The sequence below is a fragment of the Pagrus major genome, chromosome 4, assembly GCF_040436345.1.
Source record: "Pagrus major chromosome 4, Pma_NU_1.0".
In the NCBI taxonomy this organism is placed as follows: domain Eukaryota; kingdom Metazoa; phylum Chordata; class Actinopteri; order Spariformes; family Sparidae; genus Pagrus; species Pagrus major.
This window is the reverse complement of record NC_133218.1, coordinates 14,802,325-14,827,266: the sequence shown is the minus strand read 5'-3', so window position 1 is coordinate 14,827,266 and position 24,942 is coordinate 14,802,325. Positions and strand designations below refer to the sequence as shown.

At 38.7% G+C, this 24,942-nt stretch overlaps 1 protein-coding gene across 1 annotated transcript; it reads left to right on the top strand.

Annotated features, from left to right (window-relative positions):
• Positions 1 to 1,869: 1,869 nt before the first annotated feature.
• Positions 1,870 to 18,978, top strand: slc1a2a (solute carrier family 1 member 2a). The gene is made up of 11 exons (XM_073464555.1): positions 1,870 to 1,886; positions 10,470 to 10,609; positions 11,475 to 11,627; positions 13,267 to 13,517; positions 13,614 to 13,722; positions 14,405 to 14,531; positions 14,710 to 14,943; positions 15,676 to 15,870; positions 16,411 to 16,545; positions 17,587 to 17,797; positions 18,907 to 18,978. Exons 2-11 carry the CDS (start codon positions 10,480 to 10,482, stop codon positions 18,976 to 18,978), a joined length of 1,617 nt encoding a protein of 538 aa, XP_073320656.1. The 5' UTR covers positions 1,870 to 1,886; positions 10,470 to 10,479.
• The last annotated feature ends 5,964 nt before the right edge of the window (positions 18,979 to 24,942 follow it).

Below are 24,942 nucleotides of genomic sequence, written 5' to 3'. Positions count from 1 at the left end.
TTTGTTTCTTTAGGTTACATTTTCAATTTGCTTATGTCCTGGTTATATTTAAGCAAAAAAAACCATTTGGTTAGGGTTAGGAAATCATCACGATTGGCTTAAAATACCCGGTCTCCTTCAAAATATCCAGTGTGACGCCTACTAATGTTGAAACACTGTGGTCCCTTGTCCACAATGTTACATAATTCCACACTTGAAAATGCATGTTTTCATGGAAATATTAACAATTAAACATTCACTTGTAAAATCTAATTGAACAGTACACACTTGCACTGCAGCTTGCTAAAATTTCCAAACTCAAAACCTAAGGTAAAACTTGAATGTCTAGTCGACAAGATACCAAGACGCTGGAGCTCTTAAGAGATGTAAATTTCTTTTTTCTGCTCAGTGGTAGCTTATTCTCTCTACACCCAGCTTAGCTAGGCTAACACCTTCTGGAACAACCTTTTTTTAATGCACAGAGATGGAAATTGATATCAATTTTCTTGCCCCACTCCCACTAAGACAGCAAAGAAGCACATAATCCTACAGCTGAATAATTTAGCTTTAATTTTGCCTGACTCTGTGTGAGGAAGGACAAGAAGATTTTGTAAAAAATGAGCCTTGGCGTTTCCTTCCCAACTTCACTCTCAAGCGGAGGGCATGATGGCAGAGCAAGTCAAGAGGTGCTCATCCGATCTGAAATTTTTTAATTGTGCTTCTTCTGCATAAGTAAGAGCAGTTAACCCTCGTAATCAGGAGCTGGTGCTGAGCTCTGGCTCAGATCCAACCCTGCTCTTACAACACGAGAAGATGTAATTAAAATCATCAATGAAACAGGATCATCAGCCGTGCATCATGCCTGATGATGTAAAACACACTAACTGTATTTAGCCTGATATGTGCATCCACTGTGTTGCATTTTACATGCACACTTATATATTTCTTCAAAGACCTTATAACCCTGTTGTTATTCATTCTTATTTACACTTTCATTTCGATTTGAATTAAAAAAAAATCTGATCCCTACAATCAGAAAAATGCTGAAAATCAGATCCAATACTCGGCCAGGCTGCTGATCGGTGGACTCATAGTGTGCAGTAAATTAACCTGTAAATATAAGTAGTAGTTTTACCTTTACTTGTATTTTTGATGTGTTTTACCTGTCCTGTTGGAAATCCTTCTCCACACATCTTTGAGCCTTTGGTGAAACTATAGTTGATTTCTATTCGACACAGGTGGAACATCAGAAGCCATTATCCGATGCACTGTTGAATTTACTTCTCATGTGGTTCCCTGCTCAGTGAAGCTTAAAGTTTGGCTGACACTTCTTCAGCAGTTGTAGCCCATGGTAAATGTTTAGACATGCACTGTTGTTTTCCTGAGAATCAGTTTGGAGGGTTTGAAGATTAGCATCTGTGATTTTTAGACATGTTGTGGCTGCTGTGTTCATGGGAAACAAGAAGTTCTGCTATACCCCCTGGCAAACCAGTATAAAAAAATAAAATAAAATAAACAATAAATATATCACACACTAGAAAAAGTGACAGCCCTTTCCTTAAAAAAAAAAACCCAAAACAAAACAATGCATTTATCTGAAAATACAAATCCAGATTATTTGGGATGCTTTTGTGAGGTCTTGAGTTATATATGCCCCCAAAGTTAAAGCTAGGGGGGCAACAACCCGTTCAATGCTGAAACACTGTGGTGAAATCTTGCCATTTTGCAGTGGTCAAGTTAGAGCTTAGCCTATTATAGGCTAATTTATTGAAGCATAGTGGCGGGTTTTGCTCAGAATCTTTGTGTTACTGGGCGATCCTTGTATGTGCAAAAAGTCTTGCGGGTTTGTTGTGGGAAATGAGGAAGTGAGTGTGAGAAAGAAGTACCAGCACGCCGCCGCAGCCACAGTTAAGTTTTGTCATGGGTAGTTAAGTTACTTTACTCATCCATGAATTGTCTGGATACGCTCAGGTTGCAGCACGATAGTTACTGAAAGGCTGTGTGTTGTGTTCGCTGACGCACAAGAGGAAAAGAAAAGGTTTCTGGTCATGCAACGTTACTAGGTGCCTTCCTGCGTTCTTCACAGCAGAGTTGGTCCAGACTGTGAAAAGTAGTTACCAGCTATAAGCCTGGCTAAAGAACATAACAGCCTAAATCCAAATTTCACTTCAGCGCAGTGGATCTGAAGAGGTAACATCTGCAATCACAGAATCAGGCTTTCCAGGTACACAGCACCAACCACCGTGAATGTTACCAAATGGATGAGATAATTGATAACAGAAGCTTTGTTCTCTGGTGATTTTCTTTTGCTTTGCACCTGCCCTGCGCCTACAGGGCAGGTGCAAAGCTGCGCCCAAACTCGGTTGGAGCTATCGATGTATTAAGGTGAAACGGTTGGAGCATCATAGAATCTCTTCACAACATGAAATCATCTAACATTAACCATCACCTGTTTGGTCATGGGTAAAAAAAATGTTAAGATGTCTTCATAATGTCATGGCCTTTAGTAAACTAAAAATGTCTGATTACCCTGAACTGCAGTACATCAAAATCTGTCATTTGGATATAAATCCCTTCATTAAAGTTATCATATAAAGTTAAACATAACTTTTTCCTGCGTCTGAACTGTGAGCAAAGTTTGGTTTTCATTCTCAGTCTCCAGAGATAATATTTATCTAGTTTCATAATCCTCTACAGCAGATGGAGATTTTTAAAACTGTAGTGAAGCAGATGAAATTTGACTGATCACAAAGCATGAAATCCCTAAAAGCGTTGACACTTTGGCGCATGGAACCATCAGAAAAGCTCATTTATCCTCATTCTTTCTGGCCCATTGAATTATCACTATTTTACCGACTGACTGACCCCTAGGTTGTGGTATCTTTTGACTAAGTTTGACTTTAATTAGATGATCTGTGCATGTGAGAGCTGAGTTTCCTGTTGCTGTACTGAAGGGGGCTATTACAACATACTGAGATTGGTTTTATTACTTGTTTTTTTAAGATTTTCTTGATGAAGGCCAGTAGAGCAATGATGTCTCAAAACTGACGTTCAGACAGCTGCTAAATTCAATTGCTGTTATCATTTGGACGCCGTTGTTTTTGTGATGAGTATATATAGAGTATACATTTTATAATGCTTTATATACTCTCCCTTTTTATGTCATCTGGTCTGAAATTTAGGAATTGTGTATTTACTCCCCTAGCATCTTAGCTGATCGATCGGATAGTTTCTGCTCATTTTATTCGTCAATGACCACTGATAATCAGCCTCTGGCTAGAAATTGTGAAGAATTAGGATGTCCCGACTGATTCCATAAATAGTAAATAGTTTGGGGTAGGTTGTCATGTACAGTACCTTGAGTACCTAAGATGGACAGAATATTGGGCATCTTTATACTTCTAGGAGTTGCCTTGTCTCTCCCTGAAAAATCTTTTAAAATGTTCCAGATCACCTGAATTGCTGGTGTGTCAGTGGCCGTAAACCTCTGTGTCTGTCCAGACCCATATTATATATGCAGTGATGACTTTAAATGAATCTAATAAAAGCTACAAAGTGTATTTTTGGTGAAATGGAAGTTATTGTCCGTGTGAAAAAATCTCTCAATGTTATGGAAATCCTAGATCCGTCCCTTTATCCGGATCTGCACCAAAGATTTCACAGAAATGTCTAATAGGATAAAGTGATGACATTTAACATCCAAAGATTAAAAGGTCATCTTCACTCTGACAGCAAAATGTTCTGCAAAAACACTTCTCTGGCTACACCATGACTCAGGAAGAGAAGGATTGTGCCCATAATTCACATTTGGTCAGGTACTGAATTGGTGACACTATTGTTGAGTGTCCACCTTGAAAAAAGGAGCCGATTGTATAAATTGTCTGTGCTGCCATGTGTGTGAAGCATCCACGTGTTAAAATTTGTAGTTCATTTATTGATAATAGAATTTTAAAAAATAAACAATTAAATGTTGATAAAATATAATAGAATAAATAATAATGATAGAAAAAAATTAAAATAACTAACACCATAAAATAATCAAACACTACAAAAAAATCCAGACTGAACTGATAGGTTTTCAGCTTCTTTTTGAAAGTATTTCAGAGTGAAGGCAGCATGTTTCTCACTGGAAATTATTATCTGGTGTCATACATTTCCACATAAAATACACTGAATACCATTTATTAATGTTCATCAGAATGTCAATGCAACGTCTCTGAGAAGTCTTCACTATGTATATTACATGAGTCCAGACAGACACATATGTAAACTTGAGTGGTGTGCAGAGGCAGAAAACCACATGATCGTTATGTTCATGCGGGACAGAACATTACATTGTAACATTCCTCAGCTTTAGTTCAGATATTTTGATGTTTTATTTTGGAGATTTTCTCTTCATGTGTCTCATTTTACTTTCAACTTCCTGTCTTTGTCTTTTTCCTGCCCTTTCTCTGTGTAGACCTGTGCTTCGTTAGTTAATCAGTCCCTGTTCATTTAAGTCAGTGCTTTCACTTTTTTTCAGGTCATCTGTTGTTTTCCTGTTGTCGCTGTGTTTTCTGCCCTCTTTATTTTGGCCCTTGGTTTTTTTGTTTTGCAATCCTGCCTGTGTTCCTCGAGCTTCATCTAGTTACTACTTACTTACTCATGAAAGTACTTCTTTTAGTTTTGTATTCCTCTTTAGTTTTTCTTGGAGCTCTACGTTAATAAAGCTTGCTTTATGTTACATCTTCCTGCCTACCTTGTGTCTTGCGTTTAGGCGAAAACTGGACAGATAAGAAACACATATCTGTGTTGCATGTTGTTGATTTGGTATGGGTTTAAAACAACCAAGCGGCTTTCCTCCTTGACTTCTATATACTATATCTGATTGCTACAAAGTGATCCATTATCAGGATCCACCTTTGTTTTATGATTTGTGGAAATATGTTCGAGGATTTCACAGCTGTAGACTTGCTCTGAGTGAGTCTGATCCATCTCAGTGTGTATGTGTGCTGGATTAGGATGGCTCAGAACAGATTAGTTAATTATAGACACCTGCTGTCTAAGTGTGGTGTGTGTTGTCAGGTGTTGCAGCATGAGGTCGGCTTGGTGCTGAGGGGAGAAAAGGTGGAGCCAGGTGTGGAATTGCATGGACGAATGCTTTGCCATGTGCTCTTAGATTGTCTCTCGTCTCCCTGTCCAAGCTCTGTGAGCGGCTCAGTAATGGGAATCTTCACACACACACTTCACGGATATTAAGTGCCACCTACTCAATACACTTGCACACAGAAACTACGCAGGGATAATCCACTTATTTCCCACAGCACCTATATGGTGTTTTAATGGTCTATCACGATGCAATCAGACAGCTGGAGTTCTCCTTTGATTCTGACCGAGCAGTTCTTTGATTCCCATGTGAAGGTTTAAAGTAACTATGTGGTCGAACTATCAAAGCCCTGTTTGAAACAACTAAATGATCCTGTATAAGAATGAATAAGGCTCAAATGTTTCAGAGGTATCAAATGTTGCATGAGGACTGTCGAAATGTTAAAATGGCTCCAGTGACATCACCTCAGTAATCATCTTGTCCACATAAAAAGCAAGTCAGCCCAACAGATCATTAAAGAGCAGCGTCGTAATAGTACTTGAGTAAAAGTCTTATCTGATATTAAATGCACTCAAGTATTGAAAGTAATTTCCTGGCAATAAATGTCGATGTAAATGTCAAAAAGTACAAGTAAAAGTAAATTGTACATCGATATTCAGCGTTTTTTTGTAATCTGAATCAGGTTTTTTTTCCCCCATTGTTTATAAAATAAAGTTAAAATTGTGTTTCCTTGTCTTTGACACTGCGTGCAGATCTGCAAAGTAACTAGAAACTAAAATTATCAAACAAATGTAGTGGAGTAAAAGCACAATATTGGCCTCCAAAATGTAGTGAAGTGGAAGTATATATTAACAGAAAATGGAAACACAAGAACAAGTACTTCAAAATTGTACTTAAGTACATACTTGAGTAATTGTACTACATTCCATTACTGCTAAAGAGCATGCACTATCACAGTGACTACATGTTCAATAGCCACGTCACTTTCTATGAAAACTCAAGAACCAATGGCCCCACAGTCAGTGACTATAGCAACACTAAACTTAACCTAACTCGCTGCTGTTGTTGCTGTGCAAAGTTTCTGCTGCATGACTTGGAAACAGGAAGAAGATATAGTGCTGCTCTGAAACATTCAGGGTTCATTGGAAAACAATAAACATACATTTTCTTCAATTATGAAAAGTTTATATTTGCCTTGATTTGCGTTTTATTTGCCTTCATCCAAATTATTAAGTCATATCAAGCGATCTAATGTTGGTCCAAACTGAGGAACAGAACTGACAGAAGCAGCTTGTATTCCAAAACGTTCAGTAAAATCCGTAAGAAATAAGAAATCTTACACAAATATAAGCCATAATCTATGAATGATTAAATATTCAAAAATGTGTGGAGGGAACAGCTGCAATCACTTTTTCTTCCTTTTCTGTATGCCTCATAATTAACTTTCATTCTACCAAATGAGTTCTCCTTGAAGCTTTTTGCTGCTTAATTTGGAAGCTATTGTTTACTGTGAACAATAATTGAGAACCTGACATTAACCCCATCAATTTGTGCCTTTCTCGTAACTGGCAAAGCATGTGAATAAACCAAGTGCAACCATTCAACATTACAAATGACTCACTTAGATTGCTATAAGATTAGACCTTCACAGAGGCACACATGAACAGTAAACATTTAGATCAGCCATTATGAAGTGTGACTCAGATTTATAAAAAGAAACCTATATAAAAGTCTCATTTCCTCCCATTAAATATAAGTAAGTGACCAAAGAGATTGGTCAGTAGTCAGTGAGCTGTGAACACTCTTGGGGGCACAAAGTCACACTTATCCCATCATGAGGCCTCTCTATGGTCCACAATTCTCAGTGATCATGTTTAGCCAAGGTGTTTTTTTAGTCTTTCAAGTATTTCTTGTAAAGGCTGTACAAAATAAAAGCCCTGCAAACCAAGCTTCCGTACATAAGATCTGTCAGTGCAGCATGGTTGAAGAGTGGCTCAGATAAATGTGCATTGATTCATCATTTATAAAATTCTAATTAGCTTTATATCCCAACACGTTTGTGTTTTCAGTGCAGTCAAATAATTTAACAGTTAAAATATAACTCTCAGCACTTTTTTACAACCATTTTTTACTTGGTCAGGACCTTTTGAGACTCAATATCTTTGGACATCTAAAGCAATGTAAATCATTCCCTCTGGAAGGAGATGTAAACAAATAAAAGTAAGCAAAAAAGAAAAAAGGGAAAGGCTGCAACGAGGATTTTCACTCCTTCACTAATCCTAGCAGGTTGACTCCACCCTTCATGTCTGGGACACTCCTGTCAGACCTCCAGGTTAGTCAGTCTACCTTTACGCACCACCCAGCAGCTGAATGAGAAGGCATCTGTGATTGTGGATGTACACCGAATGCTGAGCAAGAAGTGATCTGCACTTTTTTAAGGACCGAAGAGACCTCTCTGACGGGATAAAAGACTTTTTTGGAGCTTCTGACTGGATTTACTAATGCATAAGCCATGACTTTGATATTTTTCTCGCTCACGCCGATGGCTGTGTAGTATCTCTCCACAAATTCACTTTCAATCTCAAGCAACATAAAAAAAAACAACTGGTAAGAATTATTGGTAGCACGTAGTAGTGATGTGGTGGTAGTTTATGAGATGAGTCATCAAAACATTGACATTGAAGAGGTGCCATCAGAATAATGTTCAGCAGCTCCTGTGAGGATTTCCCTTGAAAGCTGACTGATGCATCAATGATGCGTAATAGCTGTGATCTGCTGTCTGTTATCAAGAAAGAACTGCTCTGAAGGTACTTAACTTATGTAAGAGTTGGTGATGCATTTGAAGAGTAAGTGTGATTTCTTCAGATTATTTGGTTATTGCTCTTTAAAAGCAGTGCATATGCTCTGTGCTGTCCTGCCCTTTGATTCCTTTTGCATAGAGTGCATCTCGTGTGACTCTTTATAGTAAGAGCATAAAATTGCTAGCTTGCACTGAAAAAGAAATCCCTCACCATTTCAAACACGTTCTCTGTTTGGCACCAAACTGTATAACTTTGCTAATTCATGAGGAGTTTTCTGCCATAACTGACGCTGGAGTGGTCATCTGTCAGGAAAACAAGGATAACTCGGGTCTTAACACTTAAGTTTGGTGTTCAAATTACTAATCTCCTGCATAACAGTCATCAGGCAGGTGGCAGTGACACCTTGACTTTTCCTGGGAAGCCCCTTTTCTGTTGCATAACACAATCACTTGTGTTCTGCAGGTGCTAATTTTATCCTCTTTAAAAGGCTTAAGTCTCATTAATGCTAGAGCACAGTGTATCAGACAGTCGTGATTGACTTGGCAGCTGTTCTGTCCTCACCTTGTATGTTCCCTTTCATGTCTCCTGCAGAAAGCAATTCAAATATTAAATTATCAAACATCAACATTGAATAAGTGAAGAAGAGTCCATTATGTTTCAATACTGTCTATAATTAAATCTTGGTTTCCACTCTGCATCGTAAATGAGGAGGGAACTTTTCACTTAATCCACAACCTTCACTGAGAGAATCATCAGTGGCTTTATGCTGCATTTGCAGCCAGCATTAATATTCCAGGTGTTCAAGTCATGAAGGTCGAAAGTGTCCAAGCGACTTTCGCTGTTACATAACTATGCACGTCTGTGCTCTACAGAGGATTTAAAGGCTACACGGGGGAGAGCTGATCTTTAAGTCAAAGAGGCTTTGCGCCAGACCAAAACAAACCTGAGATACGTGTTGCTTCACAGATATGATGAAGCAGGAAAACGAAGGAGTGGGTTTGTGAGATGGATCATCAATTCAAATTGACATCTTTAAGCAGTGAAATTATTTGGAAGGTGTGGGAAACTGCCAGATAACATGATGCCAAATCACTGACCACATAACAAAAACACAAATGTGTACCTATAAAGTCTTTGCTTGTAAAAAAAAATAAATAATAATAATTAATTAAAAAAATCTCCATTACCTGTATCCTTACGAAACTTTACATTCAGGTTCTATTCAACACAGAAGTAAAATGTCTCACATTATCATAAATTACTGTGCTTAGACATCCAACAGAAGTAACTGCAGTGGCAGAGGGGAGAATGTTAGAAGCAGCTGGTGATGTGTTTATTCAGATGAATCGAGTGAAACTGGAATAAATTGTTTAAAATGCAGATTATAAACAGGCTCTTAATTGATTCTGTGCTAATTGTTTGGAAATGTCAGTCGCTTATTTTGAAAGGCCATCTGCACACTTTTTTTTTTTTTAACCAATTTGCAAGCATTAAGAATGAGGGTAGGCAGAATTAATTGAGTTGAATCATGTGAGCATGTGCCCCGCTAATTACTTAATGACACAATGAACGCTTTTTCAAAATAGTAATCTTGCATGCAATATTGTGAATGTAATCACTATTGAGAATTTTTCTTATTGCGTAGTATAGATTAAGCTGACGTGCTAGATAGTTTGTTACATAGAACCAGCTGGATGTCGTCATTAGAAACTGTTTAGAAAAGGTACATTTATTCAAAAACTGCACTTAATTACAATTTCGAGGTACTTGTACTTTACTTTAAGTATTTCCATTTGCTGCTTCTTTATAGTTCCACTTCGCTACAGTTTGGAGGCAAATATTGTGCACATTTTTAAATAAATTTGATTCTCACAAACAAAAAATTGAATATCAGATCCAATATAATAAGCCGATAATCAACTGACCCATAGTCTACAGTATTTACATAAATATGTGTATAATTAAATTTTACTTGTACTTTTGATATTTAAATACATTTACTATCTGATACTTTAAGACTTTTACCCAACTAACATTCCAGTTGGTAAATCAAAGTCTTTGCAAAGCCAGCCGAGATATATAAATGATGCTGTAGCAGTTACGCTGACCTCTTTGGAGCTGCCTTTGTTGTGTTCAAATCAACAGTTACTTCTCTCGCTGGTTGTCACATCTGAACCACATCCTTAGTTCTTCATAGGACACTGATTGATCTGAACCCCTGTGGTTCAGACAAACGTGCTTGAAGCCTGGTATAGTAGTAGTATAGATAATGAGAGTTGTTGCCATGATATATTGCTTGGGAGCTTTGCTGAAATCGTATGCATACCTGTGAAGACTTCCTGACCAAGCAGGAGGAGATGAAATTGCAGTAGCAAGCACATTATCTGTCTCCGGTTTCCCATCGGTAAACATTTCCATTTATGTACGCTGCAATGCACAACAAAGATGGATGTGCCGCTAATCAATGTGAATTATAAAGGCTGGTTTGGCAACAGCTTACTTTTCGTTTCAACTGCTTTTCTTAGCTTAACATCTTGTCTAACATGTTAGTAAGTAAAGTACATAATAAATAACATCTATCCTTCCTTCTTTATTTCTTTCAGTGCCAACAAAATGCAGAAGCAAGTGGAGGTCAGGATGGCCGAGAGCCACCTGGAGCCCAAAGTGGACCCTCCTGAGAATCCATGCGGCGGCCTGTGTAACAAAATCATGAATAACATGGTTCTTACTCTTACAATCCTTGGTGAGTTTTTGCTCCCGCTACTTCCATCCACAATTCATCGAATTACTTCTTCTGCTTTCCCAGCATGCAATTGATAAAAAGCAGAGTATGCTCTGGATAGCTAGTCAGTCCATCAGAGAAGAAGACAAACACATTTATACCTACAATAAGGGCAATTAACCTTACCTGCATGTCTTCCGAGTGTGGAAATAACATGAAACTTCAGGAGAAAATCCCCTCACACAAGAAAACTTCAGTCTTTCAAATACAGTAACTTCTTGCTGAGAGCGCCTACCACTGAGTCACTGGTGCCGCCCGACGTGAAGCCAAAACATTTCACTACACACCATTTAAATAGGAAAATGGTTCACAGCTTCTTTCTTGATGTAAAAATAGCAGGCATTTTAGCAAAGAGAAGTAGTTTCATGGTGTTCTGTTTCTGACGTCATATTGCATTTAAATTAGATAGTAAAACTGTGTGTGAAAAGCTACTTTAGAGTTTCATTTGAATGTACCAAAGGCAAACTAAACAAGGAAAAAGTCTTGTCTTCATTATTATTTTTTCACTGTTTTAAACTAGATGTTTTACTCTAGTTTTCTAGATGCGAAGATTATTAGATTATCTGAGTGTCATTATGTGAAGTGCCCTTGTGAAGTTGAAGGTTTTACCTGTCACACATGAACACGATTATCACAGTATGTATAGGTAACACCTACATGGCAACATGACTGAGGTATCATGTTAATTTAGACTCAAAAAAGCAAAAGTTGAGTTTATTTAAATCCGATGTTGTGTTCTTTTTCAGAAACTTTGTTCACAGTTAGTATCTCATGACTGAGTCACCTGGCTTTGTGTTTGATTGGTGTTTTCCTCTCGCCGGCTCAGGTGTGTTTCTGGGCTCCATTGCTGGAATGCTGCTGCGGCACATATCTCCTCTCCCTCCTGATGTTATTATGATCATCGCCTTCCCTGGGGAGATCCTAATGAGGATGCTGAAGATGCTCATTCTGCCTCTTGTTGTTTCCAGTCTGGTCACAGGTGGGTAAGGTACAGTGGCTGCTGCAAAATGTTCTGCTCAATTTGCTGACAACTGTCCTGAAATGAGGTCGCATGGTGCAACTTGTTGCTCTCTGGGAGCTGAGCTGCAACAGAAGAGACAAGAGAGTGGGCGTTTTTTTTTTTTTTTTTTTCAGGCTATTTGTGTATAAACAAGACCTGTGTGGAGGACGGGAAGCACACAGGCACCAGTAAACACATTTTATTGTTTTTTCACACTTTTTTGGCGAGAACACAAACCTCATAGAAAATAAAATTAGGAATGCAAAATCTACTGATATTCAGAACATAAGCATAGTTATGCAAAGTTGCCTGCAATCCTGTGAAATCCAGGTCTTGGTGCAATTATATTTATATATTTTTATATTCTTTTATTTAATTACTGCATGCCACCTGTGAGTATTACAATTATGGGCGCAAATATCAGTCTCAGTCTCATCTGTATAATGTTAAAGGTAAATACATTCGCAGAATTTATGCCTCACTGCTAGTTTGGCATGTAAGACTTGATTTAGCAAAGCTGCTCTGTTGTTGGTAGCGGTGCTGGCTCAGGCGTGTGTGAGCTGACCAGTCAGAGGAGACTGTGTATTTGGGAGGGGGGGCCTTAAAGAGACAAGTGCTAAAACAGAGCATTTCACACAGAGGGGAAATGCAGTGCTGCAACACTGGACAGTATGAGAAAGCTGATGGGGATTTAATGTCGTTTATTCCCATCAGTTGCAACTTTATACTGGCCATCCAAATCATGCCAATAGATTAACTATGCAGTATTAATTAACAATTGGATTTGATCAGTTGCAACTTTGCAATAACAACAACATAACATAACAACATAATAACCTGAGATAATACTAAATCATGCTCAAAAGTCCAGTTCTCCAGTTAATGTGATCATAATAATCACCTACACATGTGATATTAGATGTACTGTCTATAGCACAGTGTACAGACACATTTATAATATTGCCTCTCCACAAGTAAAGAAGTAGGTAGTGCAAATACAAAAGTTGCACAAATACTTCCAGCAACTCCGTTACCCTCGGTTACCAATCCACGTGTTGAAGACCGCCGTTATTCATCATGTGCTATTCTGGAATTCAAGACATCTAATCCCTCCACAACAGATAAGCAGAGTTACATCCACTTGCTGTCAGACTGGATAATTAAAAACTGAATTCAAAAAGTCCCATTGTCTAGCTAAGTGTAATGTGTAATTAAGTGAGTCATCTCACTTTGGAAGCAACTCATATGAAATTTCCGGACACAGAATTTGTTTTCCCAAATATACACAGACAAAACAGTCCCAATCACAACACCAGCACCTCTTGTCTAAATAGCCTAATGTGTGGAGGCTTCACAGTTCAAACGCTGCAAGCTGGTCTGACTGGAGGAACATTTCAACTTAAATGTGATCTTCATCAGTTCTTTCATAACTGCCTGGAGAAGAAGTCAGTATACTGTATGCATACAAAATCTCAAATCCAATTTTGACATTATCTGAAAGATGAGGTTGATGAGTTCCTACAGTAGGATACATGCAATACTGTAATAAGTATTTCAAACTATCTTTTTATTAATGGACACTTACTTTAGTTTCCTGTCAAACATACTATGCCAACAGGACTTGCCGGTCTGGATGCCAAATCCAGTGGCCGCTTAGGCACCAGGGCCATGGTGTACTACATGTCAACGACGGTGATCGCAGCCATCCTGGGGGTGGTCCTGGTGCTGCTCATCCATCCCGGCAACCCAAAGCTGAGGGCCAATCTCGGACAGGGAAAGAAGAACGACGAGGTGTCCAGCGTGGATGCTTTCTTCGATCTCATCCGAAACCTCTTCCCAGAGAACTTGGTGCAGGCGTGCTTTCAGCAGGTAGGAGTCCCACAGATGATTTTCACCCACCACAAGATATCTGATTCATATGTCAGTCGCCCCAACTGTTTGTTCTTTTCTTTGCTTCTTGTCCAGATCCAGACAGTCATCACCAAAGTACAAGTGCCCACTAATAGAACCAAGGCACCTCCGCAGTTCACAGTCAAAAGGTCGCTTCAGTTCAAGAGTGGGATGAATGTCCTGGGTAGGTGAAAAAGTTTGGAAACACACCCACTGCACAACCAAGAAGAAGTAGCAGTAAAAGAAACAAAAGTTATTTTCTTATATACTGTTACATAATGAATAGAAAACACTCAGATGACACATACCACCCGCTATGCTGAGCAAACAGATTTAATAAAAGAAAATCTCTGCTTTGGCATCAGTATATATGTAGTGACAGACACTCATGGGATGCATGTGCCAACTGTTTTTAAGTCAAGGAAGCTCAGTATTTCCTTGGAAAATGTTTTTGTTTTTTTAATTCTGCAAGAGTTCAGACTTTCCACACCAAAATGAATCACTTATTACTCGATGGTTGAACCGCCCACCCAAGCTGATTCTCATTTTTTGAGATATTCTGCTGATAGAAAAACAAAAGAACAGAATTAAAAGCCGAACCTCCTCAGCAGAGATAACACTGAATTTAAAAGTCCCATTTTATCATCAATATCATCAAAATACTTCACTTGGTATTTAATAATGATAGTTTACCTCAAGCATCTTTATCTGCAATATAATCTCTAAAGAATTATATTGGCACATATTGGATATCATATAAGGCAATATAGATATATCTAAAAAAAAAAAAAAGAAAGAAAGGACAATAGTGGTTTTCCGGGTCTTGTCCAATACTGATTAACATGAACATGTTCTGTGTCATACAGGTTTGATTGGATTCTTTGTCGCTTTTGGAGTCATTATGGGGAAAATGGGAGAAAAGGCCAAACTGATGTTGGAGTTTTTCAACGTCCTGAATGAGATAATCATGAAGCTCGTTGGCGCTATTATGTGGTAAGTGCTTCTCCACTACAGGCATCACTCCACATTCAGTGACACTGCCAAACCACCTGGTTTTTGCCAGCTGAGCTCAACAGCTAACTTATGTTGGAAATATTAACAATACACCTGCAGCAACATATCAAACACTTACTGTAACCTGATCACGAACATATCCTGTGTCTATCTTCAGGTACTCCCCTGTTGGTATTGCCTGCCTCATCTGTGGAAAGATCATCTCCATTAATGACTTGGAGGTGGTGGCGAGGCAGCTGGGGATGTATATGGTCACTGTGATAGTGGGTCTCATCATCCATGGAGGCATCTTCCTTCCGCTGATATATTTTGTGATAGTTAAAGAAAACCCCTTCAAGTTCTTCATGGGAATCTTCCAAGCTTGGGTCACGGCTCTTGGAACAGCATCCAGGTATGAGGGATTTCTGCCTGCCGTCCTTCCTGTTTTATAATTTAAGGTTCAGACTCTCTGACCCCGGTGAGCACAGTTGGACTGTCTCTAAATTAGGTTTCCTCCCCAACGTGCTGCATGTTTTTGTGAATACTCCGAATCCCCTTTTTCATCCTTTATGAAGAAGTCTTTGCCAGTTAGTATGGTTTCTCACTTTGAATCCACGTGGGATATCTCTTCTATACTTGATGTTTTATTAATGATATAGATGCGCTCTTCCCTCCTAAGGTGACCTCGGTTCTCAAATGTTCTGGCCTGAACTTGAGGATGAATATTTATTAATAATCAAACAAAACATAGAAATGACTGCTGAGTTGCAACTTTTGTTTTCTCTACGATTCACCCACCAAGTGAATTCAAACTAGTATAACTTTCTTTGATGAAGTCATGAAAGTCTTCGCCTACGTGAGTCTGTTTTATGTAACAAATTAACAGTTAATAAATCACCATAGTTGAGAGTGGACTTATTTTAATATGCAAAGAAAAATCATGCAATTAAGTTGAAAACTGAAAACTGTCACTCAGTCGAATTAATTCTTCACAGACAGTCTATAATTTGTTGTCGAGTTATTTGTTTCTGTAAGTTTTGAGTGCCAAACTGGGTGAAGAGAAACTAAACCTTTCTGCATGCTTTTTGTGACAATGATAATAACGTATTTCTTATTTCCTGTTTTCTTTCTTATTTCTCCACAGTGCTGGTACCTTGCCTGTCACCTTCCGATGCTTGGAGGAGAACCTGGGCATCGACAAGAGAGTAACGCGTTTCGTCCTCCCAGTTGGTGCCACCATCAACATGGACGGCACAGCGCTTTATGAGGCTGTCGCCGCCATTTTCATCGCTCAGATGAACGGGATCGCGCTCGACTGGGGCCAGATTATTACTGTCAGGTAAGAGTGTGGTGACAGAAAGATACACAACACATTTGAAAAGGTAACATTTTGGTAATAAATGAGCCTCATTCTGCTCCCTTGTGAAAATGTCATACGTGATATTTTTACATGTGAAAATCACAATTTAACATGTGCATATACATTTCACAAGTGATTGTCTATTTCACATGTGAACTCATTTTTTTTCAAAAGTGAAAAGAAAATAATGTCACATGTGAGCTGGACATTTTCAAAAGTGATTGTTTTTTTTCACACGTGGAAACATGTCACATTAAATCATGTTTTTTTTCTTCTTCAAACATTTTCTCACAATAAAATTTCACTATCAATTTTGTAAAGATCATTTTGACCTCGATTACAGTGAGGGACTGTAGCCTCATACATCTTCTAGTTTGATCGATCAGTGATTTCAAATACTTAAACTGTCGTCATTCCATTTTTATCAGAGATACAGTGACTGAATGTTGAAAGTGTACAGGTCGGTGTTTTTTTTGTAGCCTTAAGGCCTTTTGTTTGTGAAACTTGTCTCCTGTTTAGTATGACAGCCACCCTTGCCAGTGTGGGAGCAGCCAGTATCCCCAGTGCTGGACTTGTGACCATGCTTCTGATCCTCACGGCGGTGGGGCTGCCCACTCAGGACATCAGCCTCCTGGTCGCTGTCGACTGGCTGCTGTAAGTTCAACATAGATACAAATACTGTTAGTTACATTCCAGCACCGTGCAAGGGCTTTTATATTGCTCTGGTTTTTGTCTGACAAAATCCGTATTTTCCTCCTTTAGACTGTATGATCATCTCAACAAAACATGACATGCTCACTGTGTTTTTTTAATTTAATAACAATAATCCACGGGAGCTGCAAATCTCACTCTTCTTCACCGTAAAGCTGCGCACAACTTAATTGCCTGGTTGAACAGTAACAGCTTTCTTTTACTTTACAATCTTAATGATTTTTGTGGGATTAAAAGTCAACCCAAAAGCCTGTTTTCTTTTACATATTAACATTCTTTGACATTTTAAAGAAACATATATGTATTTAATTGCCTGTTTTTCCATGGTCTGACAGCTTTCAGTATGTTTTTTCGTACACAATTAAACTGTGGAGCTACACCACATTATACTGGCCAAAGTATCATCAAAACAGATGCTTGACTTGTGCAGAATGTGCAGGTGTTTACCAGTGTGTCTCATTATACAAGGAGTTCGCTAACATATGTTTTGCGGGTGTAAACATCTCTGGCAGTCAGGCTTTTTCGATAATTCTTCTATAAATGGAGAGTTCTACTCCATGTTCCCACTCGCTGACTCACTGACATCTCTGTGTTAATTCAGGAACAGAATTAACATAACTATAGAACATAATCCATTTGCAAAAAGACAAAAAAGGGTTGAGACTTTTCTTTTCTGTCGGCGACAATGCTGATATTACTCAGCCAGGACATACTCTGCTTGTGGTCGTGTTAACCCTTGGGCTAAATGGTACATATGAAAGGTGGAAATGCTTTTATCCATCCGAAATTAATTAACCTTTAATTGCTAATATATTAACATAACATAGCATAGTAATCCTCTTTTTGTGTCCTGAGCTACATCTTCTTGGCTGAATAGCAGTAAAATTCTATCCAACACACTTTTCCTTGCCTTTTTTTTTTCTCTTTTCCTTCTATTAATTATTTTCCTGTATCTTTCCTGCCACTCTCCTCTTCAACATGCAGGGATCGTTTCCGCACATCAGTTAACGTGGTCGGGGACTCCTATGGAGCAGGTATCGTGTACCACCTTTCCAAACACGAGCTTGACTCCTTCGACTCTCAGCAGACCCGCATGGAGGACTTTGAGGTGGCAAGGAATCAGTCCTTCTTTGAAAATAACACCAACCAGAATGTATACGCTCACCACAACTCAATCTTGATAGACGACTGCAAGGTACATTTCACGTTAACGGACATAGAGACTTGTATGTAGAGACTCCTCCCCAGCTCTGTGTCTGTGTTCGTCTTTCTGTGCTCGTGTTTCTTTTCCATGTGGCTTCTCATGTTGGTGTATATGTGTCTATGTGAATAGTAATTGTCACATTTCATTGAAAAAAATGTGTTTTTTTTAAGGGGTGAAAAAGCTGAATAAATATTTCTATATTTATTTTTTTCACCTGTTAATCATATGAAAAAGCAGTTTTTGTGATACCAGTTTCATCAAAAGCAAAGTTTGTTCTTTTTTACATTATACCTTTTTTTTTATCATTCTCCAAAACTCTGTCTTACTCTCATAAAATCTAAATGAAAGTGTTTCTTTTTAAGCATCAACCACCTCTAATGCATTGTCTTGTACCCAATTATATTTGAGTTGTATTCTGTTGTGATATCTATTGATTATATTAAGAAACTGTTTTCTTTTTCTTTTGTCTACTTAATTGGACATGTATTTGTGGCAGCCCAGACCAAATTACAGTTTCTAATCATTGGCCATCTTTTGTTTTCATAGCCAGTGGTATACATAAAGACTGCTGTTTCACCATGTTTCATCCAAAGTTACGCATACATTCATGAAATGCCTAACAAAGATCCTTTCCTATCAATGTTATAGTAGTAGCTAGCAATAGTAGCTAGCTTTCCAAACAAACAGGAGCAAAATTGTTGTTATCAGTAGAGTCATTTTGTTGGTATTTTATTGTCTGTATGATGCAACTTTGTGTCTGATGACAAAGTTGCATTCTGATTATTTCAGCATTGTAATTCGGTTGGGCAGAGAATCCATAAAATACATGGCCAACACACTGAAAAAGTATTACTCTCCTTGTTTTCATATCCTCTTGTAACTGACAAGCCACATTGAGGTGTAAACAACATCACTGTATTATTGTATCAGTGTATGAGATGAAGTGTATTTCAATGTTGGAGATTCACACATTACCTCCGCCCCATGGTCAATGGCCTGATAGTAATCAATCAGTGGCTTCTCTGCTCCCAACTGTTGATGGTGTGTAAAATGATGGTGCCTTGGCCCCATAGTCAGATGTTCTTGGTAATTGCTTACAGGTCACCATGGGCAAAAATGGCAAGACTGCAGAGTTCTCTTTTGTTGAGGAGGGACCATGGAAATGCGAGTAAAGCAGATCCAGATGCTGCTGCGCCTTATCCTGAGTTCCGACAGCTTTTACTTTCTGCAGACACGACTATACAAACGCAACAAAAAAAAAAAAAATCACATTCACAAAGAGAAAAAAAAGTTAGCAGACTCAACCATACTGCAACAACAGTCGGCCAGTCGGTGCAAACGACAGATGACTCACCAACTTGTATGATCTTGCATTTGCACTAATGAACTGGTGCGTTTCCGGCACTTTGTACAGAAGAATTAATCACGTGGTTGACAACACTCAGGGCCTTACTTGGTGCTGCCGCAAGCTTCCTGTTCTGTCAATGAAAGAATTCTTCGACCTTGTGCAACATCTCATTCTTCTTTTGTACTGACACATTTTCTTTGTAGTTTAAAGAGCAGAGAGATGATGGTTTGGATGATGGCCTTGCCAGTTAAATTTAATACAGGGACCAAGTGAGAGATAATGTAAAAGTTGGTGTGAAATGACTCAGAACAAATGAGCAAAAGCAGCTCATCAGAATTTGACAGATATTATTGAATGGTAGTCACTATCACTATGGTTTTTGTGTATTTGTGCTTTCTGACACGCTCTGTCTTTCTTTTAAACGCACCAAAGGTTACAAAAAACAAACAAACTGGGTTCTTAAAAGGAGGAAATTAACTGATTGAAACAATACTTCATGTGGCATTATGACGTAACTGCAGGATACTTAAACACTGCATTACCTTTGACTGTTTGACTTAAGGGATTACACCCTGATGTCGCGCACATGGTCAAGCCTAAGAAGCAAAGCTTAGGACTTATAGACCATAAGAGGGGAGCATGTGCCCTCTAAATGTGGCAACAAACAGTACAGGATGTGTTGCAGAGAGCCGTAAAGCAGAACATAGAGTACTTGAAGGGTGCTCTCCCGTTAATTATTTATTTATTTTTCTATGTTTGTGTATGTTCTTTATGAGTGAAGCGCTGAGTTTCTGCTCTGAGGTTCAACCAGAGATATAGGAGGTGGTGTCTTTCTCAGCAGGACAGCGCACTGCTCTGTGTTTTATTTCTGTTTATTTCTTTGCTATATTGCAACCTTGCCTTGACGATGTCAACTGCAGAGTGCAGTCAGTGTGATGACTAAACACATTTTTTGGATAAAAGACTGACATTTTAGTAGAAGAAGTGAAGTTTCTCCACCTTCCAGCTTTACTACACTCAGAGCAAAGGATGGCTGGGCCTTCCTCACCAATACTTACATTTTACAGTTTTTACACAGCAGATTTTGAATATAAATAATAAGCTTGTGATAATTACAAATAGAGTTAATTAGCTATGGTCATGTCTGTTTAGCAAGTGCACACTAAATTCTGCCTCCAGCACTCGCATAAATCTGAAGCCGTAACAACAAGGTCATTGGATGTTGGCTGAATGTGTATGTCTTTGAGTTTAACTCTGTGTAGCAACTCTTTTCAAACCTAGATGATTTATTTCTCTTTTCATATAAGCAACAGCTTATATATTCATGTTTAAAGTGCCTCCTTGCACTTTGTGTATATACTCTCTTTAGATAAAGTGTATAAATCAAATGTATAGACATTTTATGTAATCTATCAGAAGGGTTTTTGCTATGCTAAAGGTTTCTATAAAGAATATAACTATATTTATATAACAATGCTAGTACAATGTTGATATTCCTGTTATGGGCCACAACTGTAGTTATTACAATAGGTTGTGAACTTACAGTAAGCTTGTTTATTTGCAAACAATGCAATCAATTTATCCGTTTTTAAGAGACACTACTGAGCTCCAAATGGTCGTCTGGCGAGAAAGCCTAATATTTTTCACTTTTATAAAGAGTGAAAATATTATTAAGGGTTATGTGCACGCTAAGGCAACTTTGTGATTGTGTGTGTGGAATACTGGTGTTGGCAGCTACAGTATGTCTGCATGTTTTGAGACCTTGACAAGCCATCAAGTTTTTGGCGCAAGCACTGCCTTCCTCCAAAAATGGAAGAGAGTCTTCCTCAGTAATCATCAGCACACCCTGATTTATGTCAAAAATCCATTATTTGTTAATTTATTACATCCATTCTCCATCTATTCCATTTGTTATTGGGCCTTGATGTATAAAAGTTTATGTCTTAGTCAACTGGCCGAGTGTAGCAAGTGTTTTCTATGAACATGTAAAATTGTACAATCTTTAGGTACTAAAATGTATATTTTCTATCTATCTTTTTGATTCTATGCACAACTTGGTCCAAGAATGTGTTCAACAGTTTCCTCGTGTCTGACTTTCATTGCAATGCAAAACTTCTTTTGACTTTGACTTGACTAAACGCAAGCAGGATTGAATGCACTCGTACTAAATAAACTAGAACAGTGCACAAATATAATATTTGTCAGGCAAATGGACTGAAAGTGTGTAAATGTTTTAATACTTGTGTGTAAATATGAACTGAAACAAATAAATGTTTATTGATGAGCTGCCGTTGTGTTTATTTCTCAGAGGAGGGTGGGTGTGATACAGCATATTAACGCTCCATAAGTGCTTGTTGCAACAGCTGAAGTGCCGTGTAGGTTGTCGAGAGAAGATAATGAGTTTAGTGGGCTGTTTAGTATAGAGCTTCCACAGTAAATACAGGGGAACTAGAGCATCTTAATATAAGTTACAATCCACAACACAGTCCTCAATAATATTAAGAGAGTTCAAATAACATTATAACAAAACACTTAAGAGATAGTTTCACCAGACTGATAAAACACATTATTTACAATGGAAAACAGGAAATAAAAACACTGTAAAGACTTTTCAGCTTTGCTTGAAATAAATGGCAATTTTTTTCACCCTACCACAGTTGTGTTTAACAGAGTTGATATTGCAATAAATACAACAACCAAAATAGTGCTGTAGTTTCAAATTTAAGCTATGAAAAGAGTTTTTGAAAGTCATACGGAAAAACCCGACCATGATTCTGATTCAGACCGGGCCCAGCGCTGTGAAAGTCCACAAAAACGCTCACCAGAACCGACACTTTTGTTCCGCTGATTGAATTCATCCGCTTCAAATGCACTCTTGTGGTTCAGTGATGAGTCTCAAGCCTCCACATGGTCAGTCTCTGAATTTCAGTGTGATGAATAATCGCCTGGAAGCTCATCCAGGGGAATGACTGTGTACTCTGCAGCCTTTCCATTCTCCCTGGGCTTTTCTTTGTGCAGGAATGTCTCCATCTCTAGCCCCCTCTGCTGGTCTGAGGAGTTAGTCTGGGGTTCCACCTGGTATGCCTGCCTTGGTCCATTCCACCTGCGAAATGAGGAAAAATGAGAATTAAATCCTATAATCATAATAGTTATAGTCAAAAATATGGTTCTGTATTTCTGATACTCACTTGTCTCTGGTGGCGATGGCAACAAAGAGCATTACCAGTGCTGCAAGACCGACAATAAAGCCAACGATGATGATCCAGCCTGGAGATATGAGAGGGTAGGAGTTAATAAGATGAACTGTCTTAAGCCAGAGTTCAATCATGCAAACATCTGGTGTATTACATGCATTTTTTATCTAGACTCACCTGGTGTTCCTTCTGGCTTGTTGGGTAATTGAGGCTGGGCAGCTACTGCCAGAAAATAACAATAAATATTATAGACAATGTAATAATCATTAGGGCAGGTATAGGATATTAACCATTATTTAGCAGTTTGGATTGAACCCTCACCTTCCTTTACTGCTTCTGATTGAATGATTTCTTCTTCTATAATGCGTCGTGGAGCATTTTCATTAGCAACTGTGGTGGTTGATGTTGCAGTACTGGTGTCACCAGAACCAGAACCAGAACCAGAATCCAGGACGTCAGTGGTGGAGACAGCGGGGTCAGTAGTTTGAGCGACAGAGATGTTGTCTGGGGTGACGCTTGACTGGTCTTCAGACTGAGGGGACACTGTGGAGGTTAAGGACTCGTCTTCATCAGCACTGCCCTCCATCTGGTAACTCTCTGTAGGCATGGCTTCATTTGGCTCTGATGAAGAGGTGAAGTCAGACTGAGGGCTTTCAGTGGTAGAAGATTCTGAGTTGGAGTCACCTTCATACCAGGGGAACATGGAGTTGTCATGGGTGTCCCCACTGCCCTCCATCAGGCCACTCTCTTTGGTCATGGCTTCATTTGGCTCTGACGAGGAGGTAAAGCCAGACTGAGGGCTTTCAGTGGTAGAGGATTCTGAGTTGGAGTCACCTTCATCCCGGGGGAACATGGAGTTGTCATCGGTGTCCCCACTGCCCTCCATCAAGCCACCGTCTTTAGACTCAGAGGACGGCTGCTGGGATGCTGGAACGGTTGTGTTGCTTTTGGGTGACTCAGTTGTGAGGGAAGCTTCAAAAGCATGATCGACGAGGTATCCGTCTGTCACGGCCTCTCGGTAAACATCATCCTGGATCGCAGCTAGGACAAAGAGAGATGGAAAAATCCACAGGTCACCTTAAGTGTTTACCAACCAGCCCTGACATGAGCAGAAAGGAAAGTTACCAAGCTTTGATGCTGTATTACTAAATATCACAGAGGGCTTATGTGCTTTACCCCAAATTCTTGTATAAACTTGCGTTGCGGTTGATGAGGCGTGGTGAGAAACAGTAATGATTAACAGGGGTGACTAATCATCTATGAGTGGGTCAACAAAAGAGAGGCAGCCTCATCAAAGTATCAGTTTAAACAAGAGCATACCACACTTTTGACTCGCCCAGTGCAACAGAGTAAACCATGACTGTTTTAGTTGGAAGGAAGCCCTTATCAGGAGGAAGGACAAATTAGGCAATGTACTTCATCCTAGAATTATCATCAATGCAATATAAGTATTCATTGTTTTTTGCTCATTGGAAAGTATTCTTCTCCCAGTCCCTGCATCATCATATATTACTAGCTTGATAGTGTTGATTCTTCTTTGGCATGTGCTCAAGTACTGTAATTAAGTACAGTTTCGAGGTCCTTGTACTTGAGCATTTCCACTTTATACAACTTTATAAAACTACATTTCAATCGTAAATATCGTGTTATTTCCCCAATTGTATTAACCTGACAGCTGAAGCAACTGCTTACTTTTCAAAATATAATAATAATAATTGATAAGCTTGCACAATACAATATATTGTCCAAGATAAACAAGTGTTTTCCAACCTTCTTAGCGTGTCGCTGCTTACAAAAAAGTGCAGTCTATGATTTCAGATGTATAAAAGTTGTTGACAGTTCCACCAAAGAAAGATTCATTTTTAAACTTCTCAGACGGTCTCATTAGAATCAGTGTTCAGTGTCCAAAGAGAAAAGAAAATATGAATATTTCATTTTTAAAGGAGCAAAGATTAAAGGATACTCAAAACACGAGTACAAATGAGTTCTTCATATCCAATTAATCACCTCATGACCCCTCAGATTTATCTTGTGACCTTTTGGAGGGACCTGGGCCTTAGATTGGAAACCACTGACCTAAGCTGACATACAAAGTTTTTAAACTGGCTAATCCTCAATAAAATAAAATCCCCATTTTTCAGCAGTACAAGTACTTTAACCTTTGTGAATAGGATGACCAAACAAACAAAAATGTCAAAAAAGGGTTAAAAAAACTAAATGAAAAAATTAGAAAGGCCTAAGAATCAAATCACACATCTCCACTTTCTTTTTCTGCCCAGTCATGTTCAGCTCCGCTGTTCCCTATGAAGTTACCAGTTGCCCAAACTTGTGAAACAGCTCTTAGCTGATCTTCGGTTTCACCTTACTCTAGACATACGCATTAATGCACCTCCTGGAGCAGCTCGGGACATTTTACAATGATCTCTGTGTGTAATCTGGAGACGCCAGTGAAACCATGCACACCGGCAATGAAATACTACTCTGGCATTCCTACAGAAAGAGTTAGACCTGAAATATAAAGAGCATCTTAGGTGGCGGTGAGGGAAGTGCTGACTCACGGGGTAAGAAAAAGGACACCATGGGAATTATTGAAA

Coding starts and splice junctions, on each gene's coding strand:
- slc1a2a (XM_073464555.1), top strand. CDS start 10,480: ATGCAGAAGCAAGTGGAGGTCAGGATGGCCGAGAGCCACCTGGAGCCC. Junction 13,723..14,404: donor GAGTGGGATGAATGTCCTGG/GTAGGTGAAAAA, acceptor TGTGTCATACAG/GTTTGATTGGATTCTTTGTC. Junction 14,944..15,675: donor GCTCTTGGAACAGCATCCAG/GTATGAGGGATT, acceptor ATTTCTCCACAG/TGCTGGTACCTTGCCTGTCA.